Source organism: Haliotis rufescens, unplaced genomic scaffold (assembly GCF_023055435.1).
Source record: "Haliotis rufescens isolate VD_foot unplaced genomic scaffold, xgHalRufe1.0.p SCAF_62, whole genome shotgun sequence".
NCBI lineage: Eukaryota > Metazoa > Mollusca > Gastropoda > Lepetellida > Haliotidae > Haliotis > Haliotis rufescens.
Window position 1 is genome coordinate 299,951 of NW_025964353.1, and position 24,288 is coordinate 324,238.

Sequence of the window (24,288 nt, forward strand, 5' to 3'; positions counted from 1 at the left end):
TGTGAATGCTGAATTGTACATACACCCTCACGCATTGAGACACGCAAACACGCAAGTATAGAGACACGCATACACGCAAGCACGCAATCATAGAGACACGCATTTACGCAAGCAATACTCGCACGCATTCAGACACAAATACGCATGGATACACGCACCACGCATGTTCCGTCATATTGACAAGAACAATTCCAAATTATTTGATTCCCCTGCACTGCATAAAGAACATACCAACGACGAACTATTGACATGCTAATCAAATGCTTCAGACACCTGTTCTATGTAAGTTACCCACGCCGCTATTTGTGCCTTCCAACATGTATTTACTTTCAATTACTTCACAATTGAGATCGTTGTTTTTACTTGTCTTCATTTAAAACGACACAGTCTATACAAAGAGCGACAGCGCTGTTGCATTCAATCTAGCCATACAGTTATGTATTGCTGGCTTGTCCCACATTTCATACCAAATGTAGTTTTTGTCTTGTACAGAGTTAGGTATACGGCTAACAATGAAGTAAAGAGTTAGTGTTTTTTTTATCAGAAATACTATCAGCAACCTCTGCTGGTCGTGAGGATCGGGTGGTCAGGCAGGGTGACTTACAGGCCATCATATCCCATTTCCGTGGATCGATGCTCATGGTGTCAATCACTGGGTTGTCTGGTCCAGACTCGAGTATCCACATATCGCAATCATCCGGCTGGAACATTGCTGAGAGCGTCGTTAAACAACACTCTTACATCTAAGCTAGGTCTTACATTATATGGTGGAACTCCCAAACTCATTGATATTGTTAGCTCGAATACGTTGATATCGTTAAATCGAAAACGGGACAACGTAATTATATCGTTTAAACCTTTGTAACTCTGTAGTCCTGACAGCATCTTATGAATAATATGACCAAACATCGGCATTCCTCTTGTCCTGAACTCCGGGTACCTCGCCATCGTATAGCTGGACTATTGACGCGTGTGGTTACCAACAAACACACACACAAAAGTACCACATCAGTACTGAGTTCTGTTCGAGATATTTTCTGAAGGTCTATCATGTCAGTATATTTTAGTGGCATTTGTTGGTAAGAGAGGCTTTCATCCACATTCGACAAGACCAGCCTGTTTCATTTCCACTTTGTTGTTATCTCTTGTGGCTATAAAAAACAACAAACAACTATAACTTTGAAAATGTATAGATTTTCTACAACATTTCTGAATATGTTTCTAGGTATTTTTAATGCCCATAGAACATTAAGTAATTGTTAATGTACCTTCCGTGGCTCATACACATAAAACAGAGTTACGAGTGACGTTAATTATTAGTCCATAATACAGAAGTAGGAAATAACAGGTATATATGAATATCGGAATTGTAATATACATCTGACATGTATTCTTCTTCCACATACATTATATATCCATGTATGGCGATTTGTAAATGCTCTACACACGCACACACGCACACGCACATGCACACACACCTGCGCGCACGCACGAGGTGAGACACTCTCGAAGTGACGTTACAACCAGTAAGACACTCGTGGGTGATGTTACAGTCAGTGAGACACTCATTAGGTGATGTTACAATCAGTGAGACACTCGTTAGGTGATGTTACAATCAGTGAGACACTCGTTAGGTGATGTTGCTGTCAGTGAGACACTCGTGGGCGATTTTAGTCAGTGAGACACTCGTTAGGTGATGTTGCTGTCAGTGAGACACTCGTGGGCGATTTTAGTCAGTGAGACACTCGTTAGGTGATGTTGCTGTCAGTGAGACACTCGTGGGCGATTTTAGTCAGTGAGACACTCGTTAGGTGATGTTGCAGTCAGTGAGACACTCGTGGGTGATGTTGCAGTCAGTGAGACACTCGTGGGTGATTTTAGTCAGTGAGACACTCGTTAGGTGATGTTGCTGTCAGTGAGACACTCGTGGGCGATTTTAGTCAGTGAGACACTCGTTAGGTGATGTTGCTGTCAGTGAGACACTCGTGGGCGATTTTAGTCAGTGAGACACTCGTTAGGTGATGTTGCTGTCAGTGAGACACTCGTGGGCGATTTTAGTCAGTGAGACACTCGTTAGGTGATGTTGCTGTCAGTGAGACACTCGTGGGCGATTTTAGTCAGTGAGACACTCGTTAGGTGATGTTGCTGTCAGTGAGACACTCGTGGGCGATTTTAGTCAGTGAGACACTCGTTAGGTGATGTTGCTGTCAGTGAGACACTCGTGGGCGATTTTAGTCAGTGAGACGCTCGTTAGGTGATGTTGCTGTCAGTGAGACACTCGTGGGCGATTTTAGTCAGTGAGACACTCGTTAGGTGATGTTGCTGTCAGTGAGACACTCGTGGGTGATTTTAGTCAGTGAGACACTCGTTAGGTGATGTTGCTGTCAGTGAGACACTCGTGGGCGATTTTAGTCAGTGAGACACTCGTTAGGTGATGTTGCTGTCAGTGAGACACTCGTGGGTGATTTTAGTCAGTGAGACACTCGTGGGTGATGTTGCTGTCAGTGAGACACTCGTGGGTGATTTTAGTCAGTGAGACACTCGTTAGGTGATGTTGCTGTCAGTGAGACACTCGTGGGCGATTTTAGTCAGTGAGACACTCGTGGGTGATGTTGCTGTCAGTGAGACACTCGTGGGTGATTTTAGTCAGTGAGACACTCGTTAGGTGATGTTGCTGTCAGTGAGACACTCGTGGGCGATTTTAGTCAGTGAGACACTCGTGGGTGATGTTGCTGTCAGTGAGACACTCGTGGGTGATGTTGCTGTCAGTGAGACACTCGTTAGATGATTTTAGTCAGTGAGACACTCGTGGGCGATTTTAGTCAGTGAGACACTCGTGGGTGATTTTGCAATCAGTGAGACACTCGTGGGTGATTTTAGTCAGTGAGACACTCGTTAGGTGATGTTGCAATCAGTGAGACACTCGTGGGTGATTTTAGTCAGTGAGACACTCGTGGGTGATTTTAGTCAGTGAGACACTCGTTAGGTGATGTTGCAGTCAGTGAGACACTCGTGGGTGATTTTAGTCAGTGAGACACTCGTGGGTGATTTTAGTCAGTGAGACACTCGTGGGTGATTTTAGTCAGTGAGACACTCGTTAGGTGATGTTGCAGTCAGTGAGACACTCGTTAGGTGATGTTGCAGTCAGTGAGACACTCGTGGGCGATTTTAGTCAGTGAGACACTCGTGGGTGATTTTAGTCAGTGAGACACTCGTGGGTGATTTTAGTCAGTGAGACACTCGTGGGTGATTTTAGTCAGTGAGACACTCGTTAGGTGATGTTGCAGTCAGTGAGACACTCGTTAGGTGATGTTGCAGTCAGTGAGACACTCGTTAGGTGATTTTAGTCAGTGAGACACTCGTGGGTGATTTTAGTCAGTGAGACACTCGTTAGGTGAAGTTGCAGTCAGTGAGACACTCGTTAGGTGATGTTGCAGTCAGTGAGACACTCGTTAGTTGATTTTAGTCAGTGAGACACTCGTGGGTGATTTTAGTCAGTGAGACACTCGTTAGGTGATGTTGCAGTCAGTGAGACACTCGTGGGTGATGTTGCAATCAGTGAGACACTCGTTAGGTGATTTTAGTCAGTGAGACACTCGTGGGCGATTTTAGTCAGTGAGACACTCGTGGGTGATGTTGCAGTCAGTGAGACACTCGTTAGGTGATTTTAGTCAGTGAGACACTCGTTAGGTGATTTTAGTCAGTGAGACACTCGTGGGTGATTTTAGTCAGTGAGACACTCGTGGGTGATGTTGCAGTCAGTGAGACACTCGTGGGTGATGTTGCAGTCAGTGAGACACTCGTGGGTGATTTTAGTCAGTGAGACACTCGTTAGGTGATGTTGCAGTCAGTGAGACACTCGTGGGTGATGTTGCAGTCAGTGAGACACTCGTTAGGTGATGTTGCAATCAGTGAGACACTCGTGGGTGATTTTAGTCAGTGAGACACTCGTGGGTGATTTTAGTCAGTGAGACACTCGTTATGTGGTAAAATAATATGCATCTCTATCAGAAACAGTGGTGCAGTGATGCTATATATCTATATCAGATACAATACCATACAAATTGTACGATATATAATCAATTAAACTGCTGGGCAAAAGTAAGCACTTAACACTTGGATTTGACCAACAATTACTAACAAAGGAAAAGAGAATTCCTTTCGGAGTTTATGCTTACCCCATCATCAGGTGAATTCACATTTCGGAGTTTATGCTTACTCCCTCATTAGGTGAAGAATGTGATTATTAATACTGACCATATAACAACAGTATCACCCATTCCTCGATACAAATTAATCGACCAACATGCTCTGAAATATAAACAATTACTACAGTCTATTGATATATTTGAAGAATTTTACACAACTTTACAAACAGATGTAAATACTGCAGTCAAGACATTGGGAGATATACTGATCCACATTGCTTGTTCTTCTGGAGGTTTTTGTACACTATTCAACAATAAATCCAGAAATCAACCAATTTGGTTTGACCATGAATGTACTCAACTGAAAAAGGAAAAATATAGGTATCTTAATTTATTTAAGCAGTTCAAATGTAATGAAAATTTGCAAAAATATGTTATAGCCGAAAGAAAATTCAAAATATGCTGTGGTCAGAAAAAGAAACAATTTGATGGTAAAATAGTTGAAGATTTGAAAGATGCTGCAAAACATGGTAATTGTAAAACATTTTGGAACACCCTTAAACGGGTTTTATGTAGCAAACACTCTAAATGTGCAATATCTCCTGATGTTCTTCAGTTATATTTTAAAGATTTGTTAAACTCTAACCAAACAGATGTGAATGAAGATTTTAATGTACTTGTAAATGAATTCATTGACAGTCACTCTTGTGATAATTGTGATAGCTTACCCATTACAGATGAGTTGTTATCAGATATTATTACTGATGAAGAAGTAGCTGAAACGTTAAAAAGATTAAAACTCGGGAAATCTCCTGGTGAAGATGGTATCCCTCCAGAATTTTTTAAACTTTCAGAAACAATTCTTATTAAATACTTGAGACCTTTATTTAATAAAATATTAGATACCGGTATATTTCCTGAAGCATGGAACATTGGACTTATAATACCTGTACATAAATCTGGTGTTACCTCTGACCCCAACAATTATAGAGGAATATCCCTGCTAAATACTACTGGGGAATTATTCACGTCAATACTTGAAAAAAGACTACGATCATGGATGGATATAAACGATTTAATACATGAAGCACAAGCTGGATTCAGATCCAACTATTCAGTAACAGACAACATTTTCACACTCCAGGCTCTTTGTACTAAATATTTAACAAAGCGAGGGGCGATTTTGTTGTGCTTTCATTGATTTCAAGAAAGCCTTTGACTTTGTGGAAAGGAAAGAATTATTAGCTAGTATGTATTCTGCTGTTAAGGCTTGTGTAAAAACAGACAAAGGTAGAACAGATTTGTTTACAACTAGCTCCGGTGTAAGACAAGGCTGTATCTTAAGCCCACTTCTGTTTATCTTCTTTATTAATGAGCTTGTAACTGACATTTATGAAACGTGCTGTCATGGTGTGTTTGTTTCAGAAAGTATTGAAGATATTATGCTACTACTTTTTGCCGACGATGTGACTGTGTTCTCATATACAGTTATTGGTCTACAAGGACAATTAGATATCTTAAGAAAATTTTGCATTACCTGGGGCCTAAGTGTGAATCTTGATAAAACAAAAATAATTGTTTTCCGAAACGGTGGCATTATACGAAAAAATTAAAAATGGTTCTATGGTTCTATAAATGTAAAACTTGTCACTTACTACAAGTATCTTGGAGTATTTTTCTCCTCAAGGCTAATCTGGTCAATGGCCTGTAAAAGCCTAGCATCACAGGCCTCTAAAGCCACTAGAGCTATTTGTCATGCTTTCAAAAGAAATAGCTATATAACATTCGAAACAGCTTGTACCATGTTTGATTGTAAGATTGCTCCTATATTACTTTATGGGGCTGAAATCTGGGGGGCAAAATATTATGAATGTATAGAAAAAGTACATACGTCCTATTTTTAAAAATTATCTTTGTATCGGAAAATATGCCTCTAATAAAGCTATTCTTGGTGAAACTGGGCTATTAAATATGTTCGTGTTTAGAAAAATAAGGGTACTTTAATACTGGTTGAGATTGCTACGTATGAATCAATGTCGATATCCAAAACAATGTTACAATCTACTTAAACAGTTAGATGATAATGATAAACACACCTGGGTGTCTGATATATTTTGTTTTCTTCAGGCTTTTCATTTGTATGGATCTCTCAACATATTGGCGATGAAAATCTCTTTTTACTAAAAATAAAACAAAGGCTGAGTGATATGTATTCTCAAGAGTGGCATGACTCAAAATATCTGTCACATTATGCACATTTGAAATCACGTTTACAGCCAGAATTTTACATCAGTATTCTCACGAATAAATCACTCAGGAGAGCATATTGTAAATTCAGAATATCGCTACACGGTTTTAAGATTAACATGCTACGAAAGTCAAAACATACAAATGAAGACTTGAGTCTATATCTATGTACCCACTGTAAAGGGAGGCAATTAGAGGATGAATTTCATGTTTTGTTTATATGTTCAAAATATTCTTCTGTCAGAAACCACTATTTGCCTTGGTCATCCAATGTCCATTATGATAATCACAGTTTATGTAATCTACTCAACACCAAAAATATCAACATTGTAAAGGCTTTGGCCTTATACTTAAATCATGTATTTAATGTGAAATAAGACTACTTGTATTTATTTTCCTGACATCACGTGACGCACCAATTATTGTAATTGTAATTGTACTCTAGGCCACATGGCCCAAAATACTGAATAAAGAATCTTGAATCTCTTGAGTAGGCATATACACCGAAACGCTGTGTTCCTCATAATAAAGAGGTTGACATCCATAAATTCCCTTTCTTATGTGTATCCCTTCTTAATGCCTTTCAAAGCCTTGATACAACAATTACTAACGTTATCAAGACGTTACTCGGCTGAAAACAGTCTCCGAAATACTGCAAACGTAACTGCCCAAACACAACTATGATGCGAATCATCACCATCGAATAACCATTTCTTGTTCATTGTTTGCCACCACCAAACATGTGTGTATACATGCTTTGGCCCGGCAGTGTGTGGCAGAAGCAAAGCGATTGACAGACCATAGATGAATCTTGCTGCAAATACTGCCTCAACTGTATGTAACAGATATACATCATCTGTCTGTATCAAGTAACAATGTGCAATTTCCAATGTTAATACAACGTGATTAATTTCATATCCGTTGGGCTCACCTTATCAACAAATAGGTCTAAATGTGCTAATTAAAAGGCGAGTCTTTACAAATAAAGTACAGAGAGTATAGAGTTTGATTATCATGTTCAAATTAAAATGACAAGCCACTTTAACTAGATATAGCAAACACAATACGATGACCAAATGTGATTTACTGTGATCGTGACGAGAATAAGTAATTGTGTATATCGTATTATATTACATTGTCAAGTAATCGGTCAGCAACGATATTAATCAGATTCAATTATTCACACCATTCGTAGGCCACACACCAACTGTATATTTCCCTTGTCGGTCTATAATCTCTGACCTCCGCGTTACATGGTATGACCTGACCGAAACACCTCTCTGGCATGCAATGGACCATTTTACTTACAATTTATATGCCAACGTGCATGCACGTGTGTGTGTGTGTGTGGCTGCTTGTACTAGTCCGGACTTATGTCGGTTTTAACGTCCGAACCCACTGAGACACCATGCCCAAGATTAACATGGATACCCCGAATAGACCAGTCCTTGTTTTATGCCCTTAATGCCGAACGCCAGGCAGGGTAGCAGGTACCAGCTTTTAACGTCGATAGTTAGGACATGGCGAGGGGATCCAACCCGCTATCTATCTCTCCAGACAGAAGCTGAGATACAACATACTACATAGGTCGACACTGTTTAATGAAGAAATAGGACATATTGGTATGATACAGGCAGTGTTAAATTTAACCCGTTTTAAATATGTTTTGTCGTTTAAGATTTGATGATTCACTTAAAGTCTCTCAACATAACACATTTCCCAGGAACACTTGTTATTTGATTGGTTTACTGCATAACCAATCACCAAGCAGGGTAATTAAGAGGAACATGCAGTGCTCGTGTACACTCAGACTTCCTGTTTAACGTCATGACATAAACAAGCTTCAAGCTGGTGGACCTTCGGACCTGTTAGTGATATCCATAACTGTAGGGATGCCGCCTATACATTACAAATGATTGAACTTGTTTTTGCACGTTATAACTACAGGGTATAAGAGTTTTATCCTCACTTTGCCACCACACTGTATGATATTTACAGTTACTGGGTTACGACAAGCATCAGAGCAACAGCCTACGCAGCACGGGTATGCACACGCCCACCTTGGGTGTCTTTGCAGATGATGATTTATTTGACACTGATGCTCAATGTAGTTATTGCAGTGAAGCTGATGAAAGTCCGTCCCTTTGTATGTAAACGCATCGATCAACGTCTTGCTGCATCCTAGACTGTAGGCTTTTATTAACGTTGATTAACTGTATGACGTCGCTGTACAATGGCTTGCATTATGTGTCCTATTGTGCACGTCATCCATCTTATGTTGTGTCTTATGTCGGTGGGGCAGAGCACCGGGTGTCATTACCTGTTTTCAGTGATCCATCCATATGGTTTTCTTCACTGTTTTCAGTGATCCATTCATATGGTTTTCTTCAATGTTTTCAGTGATCAATTCATATGGTTTTCTTCACTGTTTTCAGTGATCAATTCATATGGTTTTCTTCACTGTTTTCAGTGATCCATTCATATGGTTTTCTTCACTGTTTTCAGTGATCCATTCATATGGTTTTCTTCAATGTTTTCAGTGATCCATTCATATGGTTTTCTTCACTGTTTTCAGTGATCCATTCATATGGTTTTCTTCACTGTTTTCAGTGATCCATTCATATGGTTTCTTCACTGTTTTCAGTGATCCATTCATATGGTTTTCTTCACTGTTTTCAGTGATCCATTCATATGGTTTTCTTCACTGTTTTCAGTGATCCATTCATATGGTTTCCTCACTGTTTTCAGTGATCCATTCATATGGTTTCTTCACTGATTTCATTGATCCATTCATATGGTTTTCTTCACTGTTTTCCCTCGTACTCCTAATGGAATCAAGACTGACTATGCTATGACGTTGACATTTCATGTGTATACAATTGTGTATTCCAAATGTTTAAATGTATCTAAATTACAAAATATTAGGATTTAACCGAAGACTTATCATGATGATGAAAAATACGTTCATGTTACGTTCATGAGACACTGTGTGTTTACTTATGTTAATTCACTGTAATCGATTTTAGGAATGCTAATATTCTGTTTTTAATAATAGTTTTAATAAAAAAGAAAGAAACCTTATTAGAAAATATGTTCTCGAAATTAGCAATATCGACTTGTAACTCACATTTATGGAAGTCAGTACGTTGGTGATGTTTTTGGTGCATATGGAGGATGATGCCTATTGATTTGAAAATTATTATAATTACAACCAGTACATAAGAAAGACCATTGAATGAAAATGAATGAGTAACCAAGACAGTGCCGCTGTCAGCAAGACATGACACGTGCGCGCCTTTCTGTGCCTATCCTGTTGGACTTACACCCTGTGGTCAAAGGTGACCACACACGCTATGCATGGTGCTAGACATGGTGCATGAGAACTCCACACTGCCATCTGTACCTCTTCACACCGATGTCTCAGTGTTAAGGCAGTCGTTAATCTAAGTTAACCCTTTATAGCAGATTTATTCTCTACAACAACAGCAGCTTCATGCGTACATTTCTCTCACTGTGGTAAATTCTGAAGCCTGTTTAATGGATGAGTATGTTGTTTACAAACAACTGATTACAAATGTGAATCTATATTCCCTCCTTTAAATGGACCCTTTGTTAGTAGGAGAGGTGATGTGAAATGGGGTTTAACGCCGCGTTCAAGACCATTGCACTTATATAGGGGCCCTCACGTGTGTGCGTGTGTGTGTGCGACTTATGCCGGTTTTAAAGTGCTAGCCATCTGGGATAACGTGCCAGTTTAAACTGGATACCCCACTTAGACACAGAAATCTTACTTCGAACCGACCAGTCCTTGTTCCATCCCTTATAATGCTGAGTGTCAGCCAGGGAAACAACATGCAACTTCTTTTAACGTCTTTTTTTGATCGACCACCGAGCTTCCTCTCTCCGAATTAAAGACATTATAATGAAGATGTGAAGAAACAATCATAGACGGCTAATGCCCACCTGTCCAAATATAATTCATGCAATCTTTTCTGGGGGCAAGACTGGCCTAGTGGGCCAAGGCGCGGCAATTCGCTGTGCAGTTAGACGTGCCAATGTTCCTAGGTTTGTCAGCACCAAAGCGGTAAACGTCTAAGACCTGCATCACTTTTGGCTTCCTCCAAAATCAAGCTCACACGCTTTCAGGGTGATATAATAGAAATTAAACTCATCGTTAAACGCATACTGACATTTACATCCCGCGACACTGACGTAGAAACGGATATCTGCTTCATCAGCAAGTCATCACCTCTCGAAGAAAAGTAACTGATAAATACTGCCATGTTCTCATACATATATACGCAAAGACATAAATAACCAGAGTCGTGTGTTATGTTCCTTTCTGTCAAAGGCATTGATGTTTTATTTGGATGAAGATGAATCCCCAAGGTTTTCTAAAGATGTTTGATTGTTATTTTGTTTTCAGACTTATTACGCTTTAAAACGACACCAATCCCCCCCTGTAAAGCAATATTATTATTATCCTCACTGTTAGTTATCAGTTAATCAAAAATTAATATGTATGTGATCACAATTACTTTTGCCCTTGAGTATAAACAAAGTGTTAAAAAATACAATAAGTTTCGAAATAGAGTGATGTCATGTACAAAAATTCTACTCTGTAAAGACTGTATCTTTATATCAAGCAGAGGCTGAACAAGGTCAAATTTTAGTCTGAAGATGAACCCTGTGTTGAATGTAGAACAACCTTCACCAAACAATATGTCTCAGAGACTGAAGTGAAGGTATCATCCTTTTCAAATGGTCACGGCAGATAAGCCCCCCCAGATTACGTGTATTTGACATTCAACCCCTGATAATAACCAAACAAAGCATCCGTGTATTTATTAACCGTCTGTACGCTGAAGTCGTTTTTGCGGTTTGTCAATGAGACATATTTTGGGAGATCAGCATACAAAGGCCTGACTAAGTGCATCTTCCAAGCTATGTCGCAGTGCCCTCTATGAAATAGATAGTCCAGTATTCCTGATGTAAAATCGTGGTTTGTGTTACGTGGGTACGTGCCAGAGTCAGTTTCAGGGCTGTATGTGTGCATGGGGCGTTCAAAACACGGGTGTGGAATTTCAACTAATATTTACACAACTTAAGTTGAATTTGCGAATGAAACTTTGCAATGTCCATCATATACTTGCAAAACTATAATACAATTATTTATTCCATGAATGACGATTTCTCCTACTTTAACAGTACATGAGAGTTGTGTGAATTAGCAACACTAAATGACTGTGATAGGGTTTCTCTCGGTGGTCTTACTGGTATTGTAATATACCAAGATGGTCATCTCCCGTTTGTCAGACACCCCATTTGTCGGACAGCTTAACATAACAACTTCTATGGTTGAGGGTACATCAGCTGCAGGTGTGTGATATATTCCCTTAAATCCGACTAAACTAGTCCTGTCGTCAAATTCATACAAATCAGTGTTTATTCTTGATAAATTATTGCTTTATACTTTGTAATTTATTGCTCAGTTAAAGGAGTTTTACATTATATACATAAAGTATCATTCATAACATATACATAATATATTATGACCATCAATCATTATGAATATAGTTATATTGTGAATGTACTGTCAGTCATTCAACTTAACAAATAATGGAATTCATCACCCATGTCAGATAGTTTACAAAGGACATTTCCTTTCGATCAAAGGTATTTTTCTCCATTCCCCTGTTCCAGTGGTAGATTATGGTTACAAGGTCTAAACTTAAGTAAGACTCGTCAAACGTTGTCCTGCAGTACATTTAATATTTAAAAGTTAGGCCATCATTTTTTATTATTTATTATGCACTTGTCCAACACTGTGGGTTAAAGTCATTTAATGTTTCATTGACTAAATGTTTTAGGTAAATAGGATTTGTGAAACTGTCTGAAAACCAGATGTAACTAAGTCCACGTTCGTCAAAAGTTCGTTTGATATATGTAATCCATTTATGTTTACATTTTCCAAATAGGTCGTCATTAAATAACAACTTGTAAACAAGAAAGGATAATTTAGATGATTTCCCGGAGAGTAATTTTGCCCCAAAACGTATTATTCTCATTTAAGCGTTGTTTGATAGATGGAGTCTTCCATGTTCCCCATGTACAGGGGGAATTGGAGTACATTTTCTTAAAGCTAAAAATAAATATTTTAGAAACGCAAATAGACATCTTCTGAAGTTAAGATGTTTTCAAATGCCAATACTTCGCATCCACAGAGAAGAACTGGTACAACCATACTGTCAAAAAGCCGCAGTTGACATTTAATGAGAAAGTTAACTTCGACGACCCGGGTTGTGTTCTGATCACCGTATCACAAACTTCAGTGAAAACAAACAGTTTAACTAAGCCGTTTAAAACTTCAAATCATTATGACTAAAGGGGTGTGTGGCAGTTAAAAAATATTCCACTGTCTGGTGTCTGACAACTGGGTGTCTGACATCTGGGAGGACCCCACCAAGATGGAGGTCCAGAAAGTAACTGTAATACTTCACACTCGGCCTGACAGGTGCTCGCTGTATGGGTATGCCTGAAAGTATTAATGTTGATTTCAACCATTTAGTCACGTGACAAAGCCTCAGTAATTTATGAATTCTATTGATATTAGTCGCATTACAAATTACATGTATTGTTGATATGTGACAGCTATTCCCATCATCATCATATAAATCCTACCAAAACTGAAACCTTTGTAAGACATGTCAAGCGACAATATCCATATTATTAAATGTTTGATAAAATGCCTTTGTTGAGTACAAAAGAATAGAGGCAAATCGACTATCCCTCTAACATAAAGTGTACTTTCCTCCAGCCCTTTATTCAGCATATACATTAAATTATTTTTTTCATCTTGTTTATTTTATTAGGGTAAGGTCTACAGTACTGAATAACATGTGTCTGTCTGTCTGTCTGTCTATGTTAGCAAGTCTTGAGGGATGTTCTAACACAATTTCACATTTTCTTTACACACTTGGACAGAAGCCGCCTTTTCAAAACAACTTCTAAACTGATGTTTTGCTACCTTGTTGTTTATGCATACACTAGACATATGTGCATGGATGATTGAACGTGAACGAATGGTGGACAGGGACACGAACGTGTTTATTCTGCGAGATGTATGTAGGAATGAAGGTTTGGTTGCTTTTGGGTTTTCAATGCGAACGTTTGATAAAATGTATTTTTACAACTTAATTCCCGGTTGGTTTCAGAATGGGAGAGAAATATATCCAGAAGAAAATGCAGGTAAGTAATACCATGTGGTACTTAATGGATAACAGTAATACGTCTTTGTTAGCATCGGACAACATCGGGTGATCTGAGTTCGGGGCGAGGGGACTAAGACAAGGTTACACAGCTGTAAACGGTATATTAACGTTTTCGGGTTAACGATATTAACGTATTCGAATCACACGTTAACGATATCAACGTATTCGAGTTAACGAGTTTCACGGTATAATGCATGGGCGGATACAGCTTTTTTAAAAAGGTGTGGGGGGGGGGGGGGGGGGGGGGGTTGCACAATTAAGATCGATTTAATGTCTTTGGTGGTAATTTATACAGAAATAAAAAAAAAATCGAAATTAAAAAGGGGGTGCGCACAATCAAGTGATGGACATTATGAGCATCGATTCACGCAACTGGGTTACGCTGACATGCATCAATCAAGTATGCGAGCCTGACCACCCGATCCCGTTGGTCGCCTCTTACGACAAGCATAGTCGCCTTTTACGGCACGCATGGGTTGCTGAAGACCTACATGTATTCTACCCCGGATCTTCACGGGTCTGTACTGTTTCAGCGAGACATTAATATTACCTTCACAGAAAGAGACTCGTGAGCTCACATATGTATCATGGTTTAGACGTTATCGTGCATTTTTTATTTTAATGGTTTCGTTTGTTTTCACCGTTTCTAGAAGGCTATACGATGCTATATCCTTGGTAACGTTACCAGCATCTGTACCAAAACGTCGTGTGGAAACAATACATAAGATACAATCCATGAGTCCCCCCCACCTCCCTTGATTCTGACTATCTCAAGAGCATATGTTCCTTGATCACTAAGGAGATAAGCATACTGTGTTTTCATTGTAGGGCCTAGGTTACCTATAGATTGAACCGCGTTAAATTGAATTTGGACCCGACAACGCAGCGTGAGGATTCCAATGTTAAATTTAGCGCGGTTAAATCTACAGTTAGCCCAGCTCTACATTGAAAACACAGTATGTGTTTCTCCATTCTACCATGACTAAATGAAATGCGAACTCTTTGGTGTTAGCAAATATATTGGGTGAAGCGTCATGGGTTGAGTCCAGTGTTTTGAGTGGGTTGTCGATCTGAATTACGGAATCACCGACAACAGTCTTTAAACAAAATATGGCGCTGTATATGCTCAAGCAGTTTGTTTACACCGTAATGCTTCACTCGAACATATGACAGTCATTAAAATCATATAAGCACGGCAATTTCGTAAGCCAGCATGTGGCGGGCACCCCTAAAGAAAACTAATCAAACCTTGCAAAGGTTTCGTACTACACCGCACGCCCCATTATGACGTCGTATCGTATATTGTGACGCAGAAGATATGACGTCAAAGTAGTATATAGAAAAGCGCCAAATTCCAAGCTCTCTGTTGTCCCAAAACTTGAAATACATTCTCTTTGCAGATTTCTATCGTGTTTTCTGTAAGAAATGTGGTACCACAATCCTTTGAATATTGTAGAAACCGTAACTTTGCATTTTGAATCCTATAATTGTACGTATAATTATTTAAATATGCCTACCGACAATAACTTAAATAAGTACTATTCTATGAATATTAGTTACCGCGTTGAAGCGGCCGTCAAATCGGTTGTTTCAATCAGAGGGGGTTTATTGTGATTTGAAACCTCTGATTGACGAATCAAAATCGCGAATGTTCCAAATTCATGGTAGAATAACAAAAAGTGATGATACCAGGTGTTCGCGAAAAGGTGAGCGTATCCTGCTCCACCGATGGAATCCGTCACAAACACATGCAAAGGCAAGTCAACTGATCACCTGAAAAAACAAACACTTCAAGCAGGCAGTGTGTTTCCCTTAACCATGGACTGTAGTATATGGGACTACAATGACCTGTTCCAACAAATGAGACTTTACTGTTTTATCACAATTATCTGACAAGTCACAACCGTTAATTAAGTATTGTTAGTCATTGTTATCAATATGATCTATTGTACAACATATTGTATCATTTCATGAACCCCAAGATTGCTCAGAACTCCCGTTACTAGATAAGTGGCCCCCTTTGGTTTCTTAGATTGCACACTGTAACGTACGTTGATGTGTACGCATGCCTCATGGACACGTCTTCCATTAACATCATGTCTACTCTTCATCATGTCTACTCTTGCTTTACTTCCAGGCATTGACTCTGTGATACTGGCTGAGGGAGACATTGTCCTCGACTTGGTAAGTAGGCCCTATAGTCAATATTCTGGATTACAATCCGTCATTTCGTTTCAAAGATACGTCATACGTTAATGTCTTTATAAATACTTTTACCTGTAACACCATACAGTCGAATACAAAACACCATTTTGGATGCACAACTGCATCTGCAACTATCTATTAATTAAGTTATTTAATTTATGTTTTTTTTCTCTAAGATGTCTCAATAATCACGATTATAAAAGCTTCTAGTATGACGAGTTATGACTAGTAATGACTAGTAATGACAAGTAATCACACATGTTGCTATACTGATGTTGAAATATTTGTTGGATCTCTGAAGCCGAATGACATGATCGGAATGGTCCGGAAAAGAAGACAACCTAAGGTGCTATTCTGTAAGACTGGCCTGCAGTGCCTCTCTTGTCCTGCACGTCACGTGATATTCAGCATCCAATCAGCTTGTCTGTATTAGTTGTAGAAATAATGTCTTTTAATGTTTCCTGTTGACTCAGCATGTTTACTTTCAAATCTTTATCTACAGAACACCATTGAAAAACTGGAGCATGTCCACCGTGTGATTCTATTCGTCTCTGGAAATTATACTGCTCAAAAGAATTTAAAGAACACCCGATTTGATCTGTAACGTCTTTTGAGTAGTAGAACAACACGTTATGGCACCAATCTGAACAAATCATCCATCTCTTTAATATTTATAAACTGTCCCTTCAGATGTTAATTCTAAGTGGTCTGGAAATAATAAATGTAGTTTTTGTACCTCCCATTCTTGTGTCACCATTGCCGTGACCTCTTCCTGTTTCCATTCTGCACATGCCACACAGAATGGCGGTATTCCACGCCTCCTCCCTCCTCCCTTGTGTTTTATGTCCGTGGCCTTGATCTTTAATGTTTTGTGATTTTTGTTCTGTCTTGTGCAAGACTCATACAGCTGCTTCTATGCATGTTCTGTTTAAACACGATGCACTTGAAATTGTGTTAAGTTTAGATATACATCGCGACCAAGAACCCATTAGCTCATTCCATGTCTACTCAAGTGGAATTTATTACGCTTGCAGTAGTAGACCACGGTCCCGCATTCCTCAGTGCGCCGTAATGTGAGCGATGCTTACAACGAGAGATGTAATCTTCATGTATGATATTCCTTGAAACGTCTCCCATGAATGGAACCAGGTTTACCTTATGAATGGTCTTTTAAACCACAATGTCAGTCCGACCTTGAGCCACGTTAACAACCTTATTACCATAGTTTATGTCTGTTTCTGACATCCGACTACTACGATGCTGGCAGTGACAGTGTTCGCGGTATACCATGGGCTACTGACGTACATTCCCGTAGGGGTTCTTGAGTTTAGACCAGACGTATGTCGGCGGGTAGTGACAGTGGTGATTTCTTAACGAAATTAAATTAGGTTTAATTGTGCAACAGTTCCACTTATGTGGCAAGTATGTCAGTGTCAGATTGAGACCCAAATGGTGAAAGTGCCAACTTATTTCAATACATCTATATCAACATTCTTGTATGTCACGGCGAAAGCATTGTGAGATTCATTAGAAACTGTTCTTTGCTAAATCAGCACTTTAGATGTGAATGTGCATGTATTATAACGTATATAAACATATCTATTAATGAAGTAAACATTAAAAAAGAACCATACATATATAGAGAGAAAAAAATTATTGAATGAAGATTTTAAACACTTTGAAATTAATGATAAGTAAATCGTTGAATAAAAATGAGTTCTATTTGAATCTATGTTTACAACGCGCGGTAATTAGCATGACCGATCCAGGATCTTACAGCTGAAATGTAAGTTTGATCTCATAATCCTGTGTACAACGTAGTGTTATTGCCGCCCTAGTTTCACGCAATGTACGGTTTCCCACAAGATACATTCTGAGGCGCAACCATCATTAAAGCGGGTTAACTGTTCCTATTGTATATTCGAGTAATGATGAATCGCTATATCCAATATATACCATTATCATTTACAGAGGCGCAACGCAGTCCGGGATCTGTATGGAACATGGCTGAACAGGACCGTTCCGTATGAAATACAGAGTTCCTATGGTAAGTGCATGTGTACCAAGGGGGTAATCTAGGCTGCTCAGAATCACGCTCTCACAACTTGAGCTTAAAATACCAGGAAGGGGTATGGTAGTGCTCTTTTCATGTGAACTGAGCTCCAATTACACGCGTAAATGCAAGTCGGGAAGGTGTGTGTGTGTGTGTGTGTGTTGGGGGGGTGTCAGCAGAATAGCCGCACGCGTGGGTTTTACCAAAGTGGTAAACACCTAATACCTGCATCACTTCGGACTTTCCTTCCACATCAAGCTGACAAGCCGTGATATAACTGGAATACTGTTAAAAGCGGCGTTAAACCCAACTCACTCATTCACGCACAATCTGCTTGTATTGCTGTTAAATCGTACCCCAACTGTCATTGTCAGTTCACTTTCACCACAACCTTCTAGCTGTCGGTGGCAAGTACTTGCAAGTCTTCTATCATCATAATCTTTGTTATTACAGATGAAAATCAACGCCGTGAAATGCGAATGGCTATGGAGGAGTTCGAGCAAAAAACGTGCGTCCGGTTCCGCCCCCGGACAATCGAGCCTGATTACATTCGAATTCTGCCCGATGGAGGGTAAATTCTTTGTTTATAAATTACTCTTCGTTACAATGTGTGAGAACTGTGGTCTACCAACGGTGGAGACAACACTGCTGCCATTTGTCAATTGAATCTCCACGGTTTGCCCCGATTATGTTTCTGGGTTTGTCAGCACCATACCCTTGCTCGTGGGTTTCACCGAAGTGGTAAACGTCTGAGACCTGCATCACTTCGGGCTTTCCTCCCACATTAAGCTGACACGCCGTGATATAAATAGAATATTGTTAAAAGCGGCGTAACTCCCTCCCTCACGCACTCGAATCTTCATATTCATTACCTATACTTGTAGGTATTTCCAATTTGCTTCACATTTCTTGATAAATCGGCATCATAAGTTGATCAGTGCTAAATACTGTTTTTTTATGAAATTAAATCGTTTTTTAATGTGTTCCGTGCAATACAGACACACAGGTATATTCGTTATGGTATAGTCCCGCGAAGATTCCGGGTTAGAATTTATCTTCAGCAACCAATGCTTGTCGTAAGAGGCGTCTATGCTTGTCATAAGAGGCGACTAACGGGATCAGGTAGTCAGGTTCGCTGCCTTGGTTGATGCATGTCATCGTATCCCAATTGCGTGGATCGATGTCAATCACTGGAATATCTGGTCCAGACTCGATTAATTACAGACCGACGTCATATAGCTCGAATAATGCTGAGTGCAGCGTTAAACACCAAACAAACAAATAAATAAACAAATGATACAGTACAAGTCACGTTATTAACATGGAGGGTTTGAGCCGTTATGTGTCAACCAATGTCAACCATCTTGACTGCATATTGATGTGTCACCTACAGCTGTTCCAGCTCCGTGGGTCGGAAGGGAGGGAAACAGAAAGTGTCCATCGACTCCAACTGTGACAACAAGGGCACCATCATGCACGAGCTGATGCACTCCCTTGGCTTCTGGCACGAACATAGTCGACCTGACAGGGATCACTACATCACCATCATGTGGGACAACATAGCTAAAGGTGAGTATCGTCGACCTGACAGAGACCACTACATCACCATCATGTGGGACAACATAGCTAAAGGCGAATATAGTCGACCTGACAGGGATCACTACATCACCATCATGTGGGACAACATAGCTAAAGGCGAGTATAGTCGACCTGACAGGGATCACTACATCACCATCATGTGGGACAACATAGCTAAAGGTGAATATAGTCGACCTGACAGGGACCACTACATCACCATCATGTGGGACAACATAGCTAAAGGTGAGTATAGTCGACCTGACAGGGATCACTACATCACCATCAGGTGGGACAACATGGCTAAAGGCGAGTAAAGTCGACCTGACAGGGACCACTACATCACCATCATGTGGGACAACATAGCTAAAGGTGAGTATAGTCGACCTGACAGGGATCACGACATCACCATCATGTGGGACAACATAGCTAAAGGTGAGTATAGTCGACCTGACAGGGACCACTACATCACCATCATGTGGGACAACATAGCTAAAGGTGAGTATAGTCGACCTGACAGGGATCACTACATCACCATCATGTGGGACAACATTTAAAAACAAAAGCCCTGTCTGGACATTATTGAACATGTATTGCGTGGTAACTCCTTGTATTTGTAAATGCCATCCAACATGTGCATTACAAGTCATTAACGGGAGGTCCGGTTCCTCTTAGTTGCGAGGGACATGATGCATTTGGAATGTCAAGAAAATGAAAATGAGGTCACTCACATAATTTCAAATAACTGTGTTTGATTTAAGGACGATATTATTATGAAAAACTGGACATATTATCATCCCTAAAATGTATTGCGGTATAAATCTGTTTATTTCATTACTACATACCCTCATATTGAGCATTGAAGATGACATCCCGGTGACCAACATGAGTTCATCATTTCGGGTTGGTCTTTTTAATAGTTCTGATGTTGACTTGTAGGGAATAAGATCCGAGTTCGATATCTCCAATGGTTATATTATCTGAACATCATTCTTAACGCGATAGTGGCGAAATATTTATATCAATAATTGCCTGAATAGCCAAAATTCACACACGTACTCGTATTCCAGAACACGAGGACAACTTCAAGTCCTACTCCTCCGACGACATCGACACCCTCGGAGCCCCCTACGACTACGGCTCCATCATGCACTACCGCAACAACACCTTCGCCTTGGATAGGTCCAAGCCAACCATTCTGTCCAAGTTCCCGCTCCCCAGGGGCGTGGTCATGGGGCAGAGAGAGCACCTGTCTGCCATCGACATCTTCAAGATTAACAGACTGTACAGATGTAGTGAGTATAGAAGTTTATCCTCAAAATAACAGCGCAATGTAGTGTGAGTATTGTGATATTTATAAAGTGGTCGATGGTGCTGCAGACTGATGGGAGGGACCCCCGCGACAGAGACAAAGGCAGTAATAGGACAATGACCGACGTAAAGTGTAGTCTCACAAGGTTCAGTTAAGTTAAATTGAAAATATGACTTAATAGTGAATAAACATTAATTCATGTTTTATTTTAATGCCGTTTACGCCCAAATGAATTTGTTTCGTCGGATAATCCAGACTGGTTATTCTCTGGTGTGGACGTTTTATATACTTGTATATACATTAACATAACACGTATTACATGTTAATGGCAGAGCTGAAACTAGGCTTTTACGGGAGTAGAATGTTACGCTGTAATTCTTTTTCAAATTTAAATTCTCGTTATAGTGAAGAATTGACTTACCTTTGCATGTGTTGTGACGGGTACCTTTTCGTAAACACGTGGTATCATCATTATTTGATCGTGATTCATAAATACATGCTCATGATATAGTCGGAATCGTACAGTCGGGTCTGCTTTTGGCAGGTATGTTTTATGAATATCGAAAGGGGTTGGTCGCTTATATTGTAATGTATTAACTTTGTTATTTTGTTCGATGGCTTCAACCTGTGTTCTCCACTTCCCAGATATAACCCACTGCCCCGACGCCGGCATCCCAAAGAATGGCGTCCGTGTGGGCGACGACTTCAAGGTGTCGAAGACGGTGAAGTACAAGTGTCAAAGTGGCTATACTCTGGTGGGAAGTAACGCGCGGTACTGCATGGACCTCGGGGACTGGACCGGCAACTTCCCTGTCTGTCTGCGTGAGTAGATCCGAGCTGATTTCTTACCATTTTGGAACCTCGAACTCGTAGATTTTCCCTTCAGTCGTCCGAGTTCATTGTTTCAAAGACAAGCATTCAACGGAAAAGTTATATCCTCCATGCAATTTCCCGGGTTGTCCCTGCACCTTCATGTTGTGTGACTTCATATGTTCATCTGTCACTTGTTCGTTCGGGAAGCAGACCATTACATGCTTGTAACCCCTTCTTGTGTCCCTTGCCCTGAAATGGCATAATGTTGATGCCCACAGCGGTAAACCTAACTCACTCACTCACTCTTGTGTCCCTTGCCCTGAAATGGCTGTAATGTTGATGCCCACAGCGGTAAACCTAACTCACTCACTCACTCTTGTGTCCCTTGCCCTGAAATGGCTGTAATGTTGATGCCCACAGCGGTAAACCTAACTCACTCACTCACTCTTGTGTCCCTTGCCCTGAAATGGCTGTAATGTTGATGCCCACAGCGGTAAACCTAACTCACTCACTCACTCTTGTGTCCCTTGCCCTGAAATGGCTGTAATGTTGATGCCCACAGCGGTAAACCTAACTCACTCACTACTTCATCATCGCTACCTGGGCACGCTGCCATTGGTTTCAGCTTCGTACAAAGGGGGTTACCTGCACTACTGCAACCTGGACCAGGGCACCCTGTGTGGCTGGAAGCAGGACTACACAGACGAGCAGAACTGGACCCTCCACAACCGCAGCACGCCGTCAGACTCAACTGGACCCAAGGCTGACCATACCATGGGGACGTCAGAAGGTATGGCGAGGGCACCTACTTGTCAGCCTGACACATTTACGTGTCACATATTACAGGAATAAAACCATGTTTATATAGAAATATACTGAAATATATTTACCATGTCGAGTTGTTCATTGCAAAAAGAAACAGAACAACAGTTTCTTTCATTAGAACATGGAGTTTAATGGGGAAAACCATAACACATATATCACATCCTGTACATATGTCTCATGATATTTACCATGTAATTTGATACCTCTTATGATACAATGACTATGTACCCCTGGGATGAATAAAAAGAAATACTTGTCATCCTGAACAGTGAAAACTCTACTGGTCCACGATGCACCAAACTGATTACAAACAATAAATACTGTATAGTATGTTAATATATATGTCACAGACACTGAGGAGGTGATCGAGAATTATTCGACCATATTGTTTCCATTATATAAATGTGAACCTTTGTTATTTCTGCCTTGAAAGCCATTATGTCGTGGTACTGAATACTTGTAGGTCAATGCTGTATGTCTCATGGTACTGTATGGGGTATTTGTAGGTCAGTGCAGAACGTATCTCTAGCACTGTATGGTGTGTATTTGTATATCAATGCTGTATGTCTCTCGTGGAACTGTATGGGGTATTTGTATGCCAGTGCTGTATGGGGTATTTGTGGTGTCAAAGCTATACGTATAAAATGGTATTGTGTGTGGTATTTATTTGTCAATTCTGTATGTCTCTCATGGTACTGTAAGGGGTATTTTATGTCACTGCTGTATGGCTTTCGTGGTATGTAAGTAACATGTGTGTGTCAATTCTGTATGTCTCTGATGGTACTGTAGGGGGTATTTTATGTCACTGCTGTATGGCTTTCGTGGTATGTAAGTAACATGTGTGTGTCAATGCTGTATGTCTCTAGTATTACTGTATGTGACACTTATGTCAATGATGTGTGTCTGTGTGCCCCAGTGCTTGTATGGTCCTATCTCTTCAGGTTACTACATCTACCTAGAGAGCTCCACACCCTGCAAGGAGGGTGACCGGGCAAGGCTTATCTCCCCTACTTTCAGTTTCCTGGGAACCAAGGCATGTCTTGCGTAAGTGTGTGACGGAAACGCATATTTCATAGCTACAATGCACATGCAATACATTCAAATGTAACATCACATGAACATGATAATACCATAAGGTTATTGAGAAAGAAATTTAAAACTAATTATGTATAAATTACTGTTAAACATATTATAAATGATTCATCTGCCTAACTATACATGTATTCAGATGCACATTTCATCGAAGGCCTGGGTGTATATGTATTCATGTATCTATGACACTAGCATGTTGTGCTGATGATTAACTTTAAATTTTATTGGCGTTATATACATAAAAAAACCTTCATTTTGAACACTGAAGAAAGCATCAAAGTATGTGTATATGAACAAATGCACTGTTTACATAGCCACATAATGACTGGTGACCAGAGACCATGCCTAGAGTTATACAACGATACAACAGCAGTACACACTAATCTACTTCTAAAATCAACATGATATTGTGTTTCTGCCGTGACAGGTTCCACTACAACATGTACGGCAAGACGATGGGGACGCTGAACGTCTACCAGCGGGTCGGGGGCAAGAACGTCCCTAAGTTCTCCCTGTCCGACAACCATGGCACCAGCTGGCATATGGCGGTCTTCGTCCTCGACGACTCAAGCAGCTTCCAGGTATACAGCATCACACTGAGTGGACACAGACTCAGATAGAACACTCGTTATAAGCATATGCTAGTATACAGCATCACACTGAGTGGACACAGACTCAGATAGAAAACTCGTTATAAGCATATGCTAGTATACAGCATCACACTGAGTGGACACAGACTCAGATAGA

General features: G+C 40.2%; 1 protein-coding gene across 8 annotated transcripts in view; it reads left to right on the top strand.

Moving 5' to 3' along the window:
* LOC124114023 (MAM and LDL-receptor class A domain-containing protein 1-like) overlaps positions 1–24,288 on the top strand; it is a 47,252-nt gene that overhangs the window by 8,499 nt on the left and 14,465 nt on the right. For 4 of the 8 annotated variants that reach the window (XM_046474553.2, XM_046474554.2, XM_046474551.2 and 1 more), the window contains exons 3-13: positions 13,610–13,643; positions 15,804–15,850; positions 16,173–16,217; positions 17,843–17,918; positions 18,378–18,495; positions 19,318–19,493; positions 20,570–20,794; positions 21,457–21,633; positions 22,250–22,414; positions 23,391–23,493; positions 23,969–24,122. In XM_046474553.2, coding sequence (XP_046330509.2) covers positions 13,610–13,643; positions 15,804–15,850; positions 16,173–16,217; positions 17,843–17,918; positions 18,378–18,495; positions 19,318–19,493; positions 20,570–20,794; positions 21,457–21,633; positions 22,250–22,414; positions 23,391–23,493; positions 23,969–24,122 — 1,320 coding nt within the window. Of the gene's footprint in view, positions 1–13,609; positions 13,644–15,803; positions 15,851–16,172; positions 16,228–17,842; positions 17,919–18,377; positions 18,496–19,317; positions 19,494–19,569; positions 19,683–19,839; positions 19,998–20,569; positions 20,795–21,456; positions 21,634–22,249; positions 22,415–23,390; positions 23,494–23,968; positions 24,123–24,288 lie in introns of those variants that run through there. The other 4 variants (XM_046474556.2, XM_046474555.2, XM_046474559.2 and 1 more) reach the window with 4 other exon arrangements.